At 38.5% G+C, this 13,027-nt stretch overlaps 1 protein-coding gene across 3 annotated transcripts in view; it reads right to left on the bottom strand.

Moving 5' to 3' along the window:
• The window catches only part of MSH2 (mutS homolog 2), a 99,917-nt gene that overhangs the window by 68,306 nt on the left and 18,584 nt on the right, over positions 1 to 13,027 (bottom strand). For all 3 annotated transcript variants that reach the window (XR_014710886.1, XR_014710887.1, XM_084623544.1), the window contains exon 6: positions 10,976 to 11,109. Coding sequence is in view for 1 of the 3 variants with exons in the window: in XM_084623544.1 (XP_084479670.1) it covers positions 10,976 to 11,109 (134 nt within the window). In the remaining 2 variants the exon portion in view is untranslated. The remainder of the gene's footprint in view (positions 1 to 10,975; positions 11,110 to 13,027) is intronic.

Here is a 13,027-nt window from a genome sequence, read left to right as displayed (position 1 = left end):
CCCTGCCCCCGCACTCCCAAACTATACCCATGCTTAAAAGTGGGGGGCATGTCCCCCAGCCCTCCCAGTTCCAGCACCGGTGTCCTCCCCCCCCGAACTTTTACAAAGGTTCTGGCACCCAGCTCCTGGTCCAGCGCTTGGGGGGTAAAAGGGCCTTGAGCTGGCTGTGTGTGGGGAGGGACCACACCACCACCTGAACCCAGGGCATTCGCCCACACATAAGGTTAGCCCTGCCCCCCACCCCCGACCATGTGACCCTTGGGTCTGCGCTGCCTGCTGCTCTCCAGCTACCCTGCTCTGAAAACAGCACCTCCGTCAACAGCAATGCAGAATGGTGACAATACCGTGACCGCCCCGCCCCAGATGTAAATATCTGAAACCCTGAAATTTCACAGTCCTATGACTGTGAAATTGATCAAAATGGACCATGAATTTGGTAGGGCCCTAACCAAATGATATTTTTTGGCGGATAAGAGAATGAAAGTTATGGGAGGAGAAAGAAGCAGCTAACTTCTTGGTTCACAGTGATAGGCTCCTCTACACATTTGAACAGTAAGCTTGATTTCTGACATCTCAATAAGCAAGAACATATTTAAATCACAGTTTCTTTATCAACATGTAAAAACCAGACATTTCCGACATCAACCCTGTATCCTCCAATGATACGATACAAAGCAAACAAATTTCAGAACATTCTTGTTGGTAGAGCCCTGGAAATCCACAGATATCCGCTTTATATGCGCAGATAACAGCATCAGCAGATGCGGATATCTGTGGATCATTTTTGCGGATCGCCAATCGCACAGGGCTCTACTTGTTGGGCTACTTTCCAATTCCAGTACTTTACCACCATAGAACATTAGGGTTGGAAGAGACCTCAGGAGGTCATCGAGTCCAATCCCTTGCTCGAAGCAGGATCAACACCAACTAAATCATCCCAGCCAGGGCTTTGTCAAGCCCGCCTTAAAAACCTCTAAGGATGGAGGTTCCATCACCTCCTTAGGTGCTTCACCACCATCCTAGTGAAATAGTGTTTCCTAATATCCAACCTAGACCTTCGCCACTGCAAGTACTAATTCAGCCCAATTGGCTTCTTGGCAACAACATATCCAACAATTTATCCATCTTCTCATCCACTGTAATCCCCCAGGCTCCTTATATTGTTGTATTGACATTTAAATTGCAAGATTTAGAAAATTATTTTATATTAGGCACTTAGATATCTGGTTTTTATGGAAATGAAACTTTCATTCCAACCCTTCTTTCTCCAAAAAGTCTTCAATAAAACTAATTTCTTACTGAGAGTAGAGGATGGGAAGAAAAGGTATTGAAAATTTTTGTTTATCTGGGTTTCCAGACTACTATAATAAAGTATTTCTTAAATAACTTTATTATGCACAAGGTAGGCAGAAATGTAGCAGCCTGCCTGTGTAGTAACATTGTTAACGTTCCTATTGTTAGTTAGCTATTCCCATTCTCAGTCAATTCTCCTAGGAGCATAAAACCTGCAAAACTTTTAAGGCCCCTACATTGCCAGAGAGATGTAAAGGAGCCTTACTATAAATGACAGCAAGGGAATACTCAGATAGGAAGAAGAAAAGGAGTACTTGTGGCACCTTAGAGACTAACCAATTTATCTGAGCATGAGCTTTCGTGAGCTACAGCTCACTTCATCGGATGCATACTGTGTATGAAAATCAAGGTGGGCCATTTCCAGCACAAATACAGGTTTTCTCACGAAAGCTCATGCTCAAATAAATTGGTTAGTCTCTAAGGTGCCACAAGTACTCCTTTTCTTTTTGCGAATACAGACTAACACGGCTGTTACTCTGAAACCTGTCAGATAGGAAGATCTATGAGCTTTATCACTTTTTTCCTGTGCCAAAGTGGCACAATGGGGTGAGATTACAGCTCAGGATTTAATTTACAGATCCATTTAATAAATTAAAAAAAAAAAAAGGGCAAATAAAATATTTACCAAGCAGTCAAAATGTCAGGACAATCAAAACCAAGCACTCCCCAAGGTACCCAGCCAGGTCCAGGACAATGAGCATCAAAACTATGACTCATGTGTGAAAGTCTGAGCAATTTAAAATGACATTCTACTTGTTTTTTTTTCCCTGTGCTGTTTGATATTCTGTAATTTAAATGAAAATCCAGGACTATAACTGGAATGCAGAGTATTAGTTACCAAATGTTTGTAACTTAACTTTCATGTGTTTAGGAAATGCTAAATACTTATTGTGAATTTTTTTCTGTATCGTAGTTTAAATAAATTTTCAAAACAATTGAAACTGGTGTGATTATATTACATTTTGACAAATAAAATATGCAGAATTTTGATTTTTTTGGGCACAGAATCCCCCCAGGAGTAATGTCTAATTTAAACAATAAAAATAGTTCTTGACGGAACAACAGTTGTTCAGTCTTTATCACTGAAAATTTGTATAAATTACCATGGAAATGTAAACTGCCCCCACTATACTATGAACCAGGTACAATAATATAAAATGAGTTTAACCCTGAATTATATAAAACTCAGTTAGTTTATGACACCACCAACTAGTTCGGACTGCTGCAAGCAGTACTGCTGAACAGCGTCAAAGCAGAGAGATCGTCGTCATCATACTTAGGATTCAAACGAAGAGCCTTCAGTTTCACATTGAATCCTGACCACTGAATACCAAACAATTCATATACAAGAAACTCTTAGTCGTGCATGAGAGTTATTGACGGGAAGACAGTTTCCTGTTAAAGGAAACACCTAAATGACGTTTGCCTGTCCACTGAAACCTAAATATGTTCATGACAGAAAGACAACAAAAAAAACCAAGCCTATTAGCCGTTTTAAAAGCAACATTTTTCATATGACAAAACAGCGGAGACTATTTTTATTCTCCATAATTACAATAAAGAACAAGCAGCAAAGTACTGTACAGTAACTAGCCAGTTTATCATTTCACATATTGAAACTGCCCCACCCTTAACTCTTCGAGAAAAATCCTGAACTGGCTGAAACTGGTTCTCAGTATCATACTTTTCTAGGATTCCTGGTGATTTGTGCCAGTTTTCATTTTGTTAAATACTAAAGCCTAACAAAATCATAACTACAGATTCTTCAAACTGCTGGGACAGTTTAGAGAAACAGGTTTGCAAAGAAGTGTCACTGAAACCTGTATTACTAAGCAAAGCACTTTAGACTTTTAGAATTGAATTTTAATCATCTAAATTTACTTCTCCAAAGATAATTGTGTTCCTTTGATTTTTACTCTTTGCACTTCACTGAGCTTGTACAATTTAAGAACAAACTAACCAGATCAGATTCTGGTTTTACTGCACTAGCACAATGTTTCCATATATATATTGCAAATCCTAGAGGAGAATGGTTTTCTGGTCCATAGATTTAATGAAAATGTTTCTATCAGGACTTATAAAAATTAAAAGTAATCTAGATTCAACTACTTGTCAGTGCCCTAGTAACTGGCAACTCTAGTTGTTTAGGATAGTCAAACTTTCATCCAGTGTTTGATTAAGTAGAGCAGTTGCAATAATCTATAAACTATGCAGGGCTCCTATGCCTTTACATTAAGTGAATGAGCTCAAATTTCTAATCAAGAAGGACACCATGACAAAAAGCAATTATCTTTGAATGATTACTGTTTACTATTTGAACACACACAGTTAAGTCATTCAGCCTTTAAAAGGTTAACTGGAGACTTTTGTCATTTAAGAAAGAGAGGGCAGGGGCGTTCAAAGTCTGTTTTAGTTCCTGATTTGTCAGAAACAAATCTTAAGCAAAGCCTCCATTTTTTTTTAAAGTTATTATACCTTAACCTTGGAAGGCTGAGAACAAAAGAAGAGGGGCAGTATGATGTCCCTAGTCTATTAAAGAGGTGTGAAATTTTTATAACAAAGCCTAAAAGCCAGACAAAAACCTGACCGTTTCAGCCAAGTTCCTGTTTTATTTTCTTTGAACCTCAGACTCAGGTGCAGAACAGTGTGGGTGGAAAAAGAGAAAAGAAAGGTTTCCTTGAATTTCTGAAACGAAGCCCATTAGTTTCATACAGTTCTATTAGCTTTTACCTGCTACTGAAGTGGTGGCATGTACTGAGCAATGCTAGAACAGGAAATCTCAATGAAAGTCTACTTATTCTTCAATATTGGTTGGGTATGGGCATGTTGTAGTACCTATTTAAGCTATCAGGCTTTTTAAGAAAAAGACAATTCAACCCTATTTACTTTTGTACAAAATATCAAACAAGAGGACAGGTCAGACAATTTACACTTTAACTCAGAGTTTGGGGCTTTAAGCTAAAGTTTCATTTATTTGTTTTGGTGCACAATCAAAAATACTAAATGTTTAAAATGTTCCATTTACATCTTTCATGAAAATACTATTGAAAGCATAACAAAATTAGAAGTGCTGAGGGTCATACTAAGGATGGTCAAGTCTATTTGGATAAATTAACAGCGTTTCCCACCTAAATTAGATCAGTTTGGCTATCTAATTTCTGGACCAAAGTAGTTTGGATAAGTGTGGATAAGCAAACAGCTTTCAGGAACATATCCAACCCAAACACTGATACGTGTCCCTTGGGCACAAACTACTGGTTTTAGAAGGAGTCTCTGTTCAAAGTTATTTGTTTATTCCCTAGAATATTACAGCCCAACCAAATTAATACAGGTAAAATCACTTGACAATCATTTAAAAAAGTTAAATCCATGTGTAGCACATGCAAAAATTAAAATCAGTGATTTGTAGAGGACAGTCATAAAAGTGACTAGTTTGATCTGTTTGTGCTGGGCTGATGAAGCTTTTGTTTAGTAGGATTTTTTGTTGTTTTTTTAAAAACACTTGAAGTCCATGTCTTTAGTTGGTTTTTGCTTCTAAAACCAAAGTTTATGAAAATGTAAGTGACCCAGAAGCAACTTTTAGAATACAGTAACTCCTCGCTTAACGTTGTAGTTATGTTCCCAAAAAACACTACTTTGACATCTCTCTCTCTCACACTCACACACACACACAGTTGTAAACAAACAATTCAATACTGTACACAGGAATGATGATTGCGAAGCTTAGTTGAGGTGGTGGAGTCAGAGTGGAAGAGGGTGGGATATTTCCCAAGGAATGCGTTACTGCTAAATGATGAACTAGCACTCAGCTGAGCCCTCAAGGGTTAACTCATTGCTATTAATGTAGCCTCATACTCTACAAGGCAGCAGGAATGTAGGAGATACAGCATGACATAGAGAGACAGAGACATACACCCTGTGGGGGGAGGAAGAGACAGAGAGAGACAGAGTGTGTGTGTTGCACATTGCCCCTTTAAGTACACTGCCTTTTTAAGTACATCAGCAAGTTGAGACAGCAGCTGCTGCAAGCAAGCTCCCTCGGTCCTGAGCTGTATCGTGTCCCCCCTCCCTCCTCAAGCCCACTCTGTGGAGATGAGGTACAGGAGCAGGGGGAGGGGGACACCCTGACATTAACACCCCTCTCCCTCCCCCCACCTCCCGCACAGCAAGCAGGAGGCTCCCGGGAGCAGCTCCAAGGCAGAGGGCAGGAGCAGCACACGGTAGTGGAGGGGAGGGACAGCTGAACTGCCCGGCAATTGATAGCCTGCTTGGCGGCTGCCGCACAGGGAACTTAGGGGAGCCGATAGTGGGGGCTGCTGGTCCAGGCTGGTTCCAAGCCCCCACCAGCTAGCTCCAAGGGGCTGATCTTCCTGCAAGCAGTGGACAAAGCAGGTGGCTGCCAAACAACATTATAAATAGCATTGTGCAACTTTAAACGAGCATGTTCTCTCCCTGATCAGCCACGTAACAACAAAACAACGTTAACTGGGATGACGTTAAGTGAGGAGTTACTGTATTAAGCATTCTTGAAAAGGGGTTTATAATGCAAATGCTCAAACAGTTTTAAGCGCTACTATGTCACCCTGTCATCAGATAAAAATGTATATCTATATTTTAAACTAGAGGCTTATTGCAAAAGCCAGCAAGTCCTATTCATGTCAGTAAAATGACCGCTCATTTCACCTGCACTATTTATAGTAGCTTGTCCTGTAAACCAATCACAAGTCACGTTCTGATGTGAAACGTCCATTGATCAATCTATATGTTGGAAACTTCCCTGTAGCCATTAGGTGCACTTTCACAGTTTGTCCAAATTCAAAAGGGGTCTAAGTTTAGGTCAGAGTTTGCTACCTCCAACCTAACCAGGATTTTTTTCCATGGTGTAGATGCAGGCTAATACCTTTCAACCTCAACACTGAAGGCTGATCTCAAACAAAAACTGAAAGGTCCCAACTTCAACCTTGACTGACAACTGTTCCAGAGCATCATTACACTAACACTTCTGCTAGCCACAGTGATAACTGTCAATACTTTGCAGGGATAAATTATTATATTTTCCTGTTCTGAGAGAAAGTTTAAGAGAAACTACTACAGAGTATCTTAATAAAACCATTAGCGTTACCCTGACTAGTTAAAATACTTTGAAAGGTGTTAAAACCCATTGCACTAGGTAGCAACAAGTTTTTAAACCCTTAAATAAAACCCATTAGCTTAGCAGAGTTTTTTTTAAAACCTTTTTAGTCTAGAAAAGGTCTTGAATGAATCACTAGAAGCTCAGTGAACAAGGAAATTCTACCCGAACCCCTTGATTTCATCATCCAAATCTCCCTGAGTGGTATAAAGTTTCAACATCTAGTAGTCAGATTAACAATAGTTTGAGGCTGCAAGAGCGGGGATTAATTTCCCTAACCAAGGTAAACAGCAGAGACAGCAAAGCAAAATTTAGAAGCATCTCAGAATAATCCAGCCAGGTAACTAATGTTAAAGTGCATAATTCTACAGTATATTTAGACTAAACTCTTCAAGGTAGGGACACTTATGTGTTTGTACAATGCTTAGCACAATAGGGCCCAGATCAGGTCCCAGAGACTACCACAATAAGACAATACACATGTAGGACTGAATAGGTCAGTGGAATCAACATTTTTGTTTAAGAAAGATGAACAGAAATTATACAGTGAGATATTTCAGAAAGATGTGGATGCACCCCAGACTCAAGGAATGAGCCAAATATACCATGTATGAGAGCTCACCAAGAAGCATGATACAGCGACCTCTACTTTTCAGTCAGCAGAATTTCTAGTTTCTCGGGATTTCAAATGTCTGCCAAACAGCAAGGACTTTCACAGGCTATTTTTATAGTTAGTAATGTTACACACTATAATCAGTTATGTATTAGCTCTTAGTATCTTTGTATGACTCATCCTATTTACCATTGTGGGCTGCATATGTAGCTCTCTGTGTGTTATGTGGGGCTGCATCCACACAATTTTTTTTATATACACACACATACACACACACACACACTATCTGTATGGCCCTGAGAATGTCACATGGGCCACAGCTGTTTGCTGACTGGGGCACAAGCAGCCCAAGGGTTGAGAACCACTACATCAGAGTCACTCAGGCAAAGAAGAGATTCCCATAGATGCAAAATTTCTTAGAATATCAAATTTTAACTCAACTATTTGCTTGTATATTATCAGAAAAAAAGTCATTCTGTACTCAGCGTGACTGTGGGAAAGACTTTCAGACAGAAAGAATTTAGCCTCTTTCAGTGCAAAATGGAATTCAACCTTAGCTATGGAACTGTGACTGGCACCACCATTCTTAAAAAGGACACAAATCCAAAGGGTCAAAATGGATCTTGGTTTGCAACTGGCCAAAATAAAAAATGAGGTTTCAGCTACAGGTACAATCCAAAATTCATGCAGATAGTCTATGAAAATCATCTGACGTTCAAGCAACTTAGGGACAAATATTTCAGACAGATATTTAATATAACATTTTTATGAAGGAGGCTTGCTTTAAGCAAGTTCCTAGACAGCATACACTGGAGGTCTGACTTCTCCTATTAAAATAAGAGTTCTTAGAACTTTCATTCTTATACTACTCCATGTAGTTATACTACCCCTTGTTCCAAAGACATTGCAGCTAGGATGGTCAAGCAATTAAAAAAATTAAACGTGATTAATCACACTGTTAATAATAGAATACCACTTAAATAAATATTTGTGGATGTTTTCTACATTTTCAAATATACTGATTTCAATTACAACACAGAATACAAAATGTACAGCGCTCACTTTATATTTTTGATTAAATATTTGCACTGTAAAAAACAAAAATAGTATTTTTCAATTCTCCTAATACAAGTACTGTAGTGCAATCTCTTTATCACGGAAGTTGAAGTTACAAATGTAAAATTATGTCCAAAAAAAACATTCAAAAACAAAATATAAAACTTTATTTAGAGCCTACAAGTCCACTCAGTCCTATTTCTTGTTCAGCCAATCGCTCAGTGAAACAAGTTTGTTTACTTTTGCAGGAGATAATGCTGCCCGCACCTTCTTCGCAATGTCACCTGAAAGTGAGAAGAGGAGTTCGCATGGCACTGTTGTGGCCAGTGTTACAAGTTATTTACATGCCAGATGCGCTAAAGATTCATATGTCCCTTCACGCTTCATCCACCACTGAAGAGGACATGCCAATGACAGATTCTGCTCAATAACAATCCAAAGCAATGCGGCCTGATGCATGTTCATTTTCACCATCTGAGTCAGATGCCACCAGCAGAAAGCTGATTTTCATTTTTGATGGTTCGGGTTCTATAGTTTCCGCATCGGAGTGTGGCTCTTAAGACTTGTGAAAGCATGCTCCACACCTCATCCCTCTCAGATTTTGGAAGGCACTTCAGATTCTTAAACCATGGGTTGAGTGCTGTAGCTATCTTTAGAAATCTTACGTTGGTACCTTCTTGCGTTTTGTCACATTTGCAGAGAAAGTGTTCTTAAAATGAATATGTGCTAAGTCATCATCCGAGACTACTATAATAGGAAATATATGGCAGAATGCGGGTAAAACAGAGCTGGAGACATACAATTCTCCCCTGAGATCAGTCACAAATTTAATTAACAAGTATCATCATCATGGAAGCATGTCCTGTGGAATGATGGCTGAAGCATGAAGAGGCCTACGAATATTTAGCATATCTGGTATGTAAATACCTTGCAATGCTGGCTACAAAAGCCCCACGCCTGTTCTCACTTTCTGGTGACATTGTAAATAAGAAGTGGGCAGCATTATCTCCCATAAATGTAAACAAACTTGTCTTAGCAATTGGCTGGACAAAAAATGTAGGCTCTAAATTTCATGTTGCTTTGTTTTTGAGTGCAGTTATGTAACAAACAAACAAAACAAAAAAAATCTACATTCCTAGTGCACTCTCTTTATTGTGAAAGTGCAACTTACAATACTTGTATGAAGTGAACTGAAAAATAATATCTTTTGTTTATAATTTTTACAGTGCAAATATTTGTAATCAAAAATAAATATAAAGTGAGCAGGGTACACTTTGTATACTGTGTTGTAACTGAAATCAATGTATCTGAAAATGTAGAAAAACATCCAAAAATATTTAATAAATGTCAATTGGTATTCTATTGTTTAACAGTGCGATTAATAGCAATTAATTTTATTAATTTGTGATTAATTTTTTGAGTTATTTTCGTGAGTTACCTGCGATTAATCAACAGCCCTAATTGCAGCATATACAGTGTTTTATATAAGTATGTCAAGCAATATCGGCAAGGCACCATATGAAAGCCAGCCTTTGGGGCCATTTCAAAGTTAAAATCAGAATTTCCTGGCCTCCATTTCTGTGCTTTGCAATATAATTTTAAAATGTACATATATACCCACAAACCTGCTATCCATCTGAGAACATGAAAGGATAACTCAGTTATTTTAGGAAGTGTCAAAAATTTCATTTGTTTGCTTATAGAAAGATTATGACCAAGATGTCACAAGGCAAACAAGTTACTTTTCAAACACATCCTCTGACCTTCAACCTGTATGTCTAGGAGGAAATAAAAGCTACCTAACCATTCACACTGAGTGGGAGTGTGCCAAAAGCTCTATGAAGTATCAAAATCCTTGGGGTACTATTATTGATTTTACATAAAAGGCACTCAGATACTATGGCGATGGGCTGCAGCATAAAGCCCCAAGACAGAACGGACTATTTATGTGTGTGGAGTATTTGATCTGCATAGTAAGCGTCTATAAAAGGTGGACAAGTCCCTCCACTCAGAAGGTAACATTCCTAATGGTGTGATCTAGATGTGCTATCCTATATAAGTGATCACTCAGGTGTCTAAATGTTCTGTTAACACAGTGGAGGCATTTTCAGAATAGGCTGGGAGACCGGAGTATTCATGCTGTGTATAGTTTACTTTTAGATAAGAATCAGAAAGTGGCTGCTGCATTTACATAGCCTGAGTCTCAAGTGTTCAAAACTGTAAAGCCTACTGTGGCTCCACGCCCCTGTAACTTGTGATATATGGTTAAGTATAAACGATTATAACTGGGAGGGTTTAGCTTAGTGACCTGATACACAAAAAGAAAAGGAGGACTTGTGGCACCTTAGAGACTAACCAATTTATTTGAGCATAAGCTTTCGTGAGCTACATCGGATGCATCCGATGAAGTGAGCTGTAGCTCACGAAAGCTTATGCTCAAATAAATTGGTTAGTCTCTAAGGTGCCACAAGTCCTCCTTTTCTTTTTGCGAATACAGACTAACACGGCTGTTACTCTGTGACCTGATACATTAATCCTTCTATTAGATATAAATCGATTAGAGAAAAAAAGCCCTTTGCTCCAAGTATAATGCACCACCTAACACATTCTGTAAACAAATTTACATTATCCTCTACAGAAATCTCTAAGTGCTTGTTAGTCTATTTTCCAATAGAAAGTCAACACTGTAACCTTGAACAGTTGTTTCTGATAAATATATGGCTAAATAATATATTTGCTAAAAAAAAGCGTGACCAGACTCCTATCTATAGTGTAAGGATTTGCAGTGAAGTGATCAGATGCATACCAATATGTATGTTTACCTTTCTTCTATTCTGTTCTTGTCCGTAAGTGGCTGTTTGATCCACTGATTAACCAGTCTTTGTCCTTGAGGAGTTTTGCACTTATTTAATAACCCAACCAATGACTGTGTACTGTTGGCATTTTCAACAGAACTCTGGAAATAAAAATGTAGAAATTATTTTAAAAATAGAGGGTATGGCAAAAAAAAACGATGACTGCAGCTTGGTAGAACATTTGAGTTTTCTAGTTTTACATTTCTGACCCAATGAAATTTAGCAGAATAACGGCACTTTGTGGTACTATACACTACAACCTTTAAACCAGGTCTGTTCAGATTATAGTACACTATCTTCAGTCCTTGGTTAGATATTAACTGCAGACCTGCCATGTGCACCCGCACAGCTTTATATTTTTAAATGAGCTATACAAAATTCAGCCAGCAGGAAATTCGCAGACACATTTAACACTCAAAAATAGCTGATACATCTGCTTCAAGGCCTTCAAGTCTCAGCTTGGGTGGAGGGGTTTGTAGTTTTGATCTCTTCTCTCTCACCCTCACCTATAATTAAAATCAAACGGCTTCAAATGGAAATCCTGTCTCAGATCTGATTTCACTATCAGAGAGACACACTATAGTAATGGAGAAAGTGTCCAGAAGAGAGAAATGGAATTCAGCAAGGTAGAATATCAGTTTAAAATGAAAGTGAGAATCTTATTTTGGCAGAGTACAATAGCCACAGTCAAGATATCGGAGAACTGTATACGACAATGAAATATCAAGCTGAGTGCAAGCAGACCCAAGACCTAACACTATTTTAAAATTTGTCATGCCAACTCCAAAATACTTTATATAACAGTCACTGGCACTTCACGTATATGAAACATTTACTCTATTGTATGTAATAGCTAAAGCGTTTGTTTAAAAATACATACCTAGCCAACTGACGGACAGTAGAACAGATATTTGGTTTTGCATCTCTTCAAAAGTTTCCTAGCAAACTTTATTTTTCTGCGCTTGCCAATCTACATTACAATTGTATGGCTCAGGCACCATGTGGAACTACATGACATCAGCTGCGCGATCAGTCAGAAACTTCCTGCCTCACAGAGCGATTGACTCAAATTGTAAAGCATGTAAGAGCAGACTTCATAACAGATTTTCTATTTAGATGAAACACTAGTCAAGAGAGAAAAGCCTGACATTCAAGCAGTAGTGCCATGTGGCAGACCTCTTTGTTCCCAGGCTGGCAACCCAAGGACAGATTAGGAAGTGCCTTACCCATAAAGCAGCAAATGCATAGGCTGTTTATTGAGCCACATCCATTGTCTTTGGAGAGAGCTGTTTCCAGCTCATTTTACCTACTTAGACACACCCTGTCAATCCTAGCTCAAGATGTTGCATTGTACTAATTACAGCAGCGAGAACCAGGACAAAGCTTTGAGCACCATGGGTAAAAGAAAGATCCCATGAAAAATTGATTGAAGATGCTCCCCTGATGTAAGTACAGAGAGGAAAAAAACAAAGCAGTCAAGTCCTTCATTTTGCTGTCTGAACTGCTTTGTTTTCACCCTGTAATTACTCTGGTTCTGAAGTTATAGCTAATGTATCACTTACAAGTTAAGTCTTAGAAATAGCTAAATTGTATTTAAAACACATTTTTAATCTGAAAACTGTCATAGCCAAGATTCTTGTTTAGTGTGTCTAGGTGATTTTCAAATCAAATCTGCTTGGTTTACGAGAGGCAACTCCTCTGACATTCTGCAAATTCAAAAGCAAATCTGTATGACAAGCTGCGTGTTTTGGGTGGTCACAATATTCTACAGTTGGGAGTTTGGTTAACACCAACTATGATGCAAAAGACAAAAAAATCCATCTTGTTCTCTGAAAGATATATTGCTCTGCAATGCTAACAGAAATAAGGAATATAGCAAGTAAAGCTGGCTAGAACTCAGGGTGTTCGGTTAGGGAGAAGTTGTTTCAGAATTTGTTTTTGTTCCAATCTGGAATTAAAGCAAAGTTACTGAAATTTTTAGGCAAGCCAGAGATCAAAATTTTATTTTGGAATGACCAA

This window comes from Lepidochelys olivacea (assembly GCF_965140295.1).
Source record: "Lepidochelys olivacea isolate rLepOli2 genome assembly, chromosome: 3".
Taxonomy (NCBI): Eukaryota; Metazoa; Chordata; order Testudines; family Cheloniidae; genus Lepidochelys; species Lepidochelys olivacea.
This window is presented reverse-complemented; position numbering and strand designations above follow the sequence as displayed.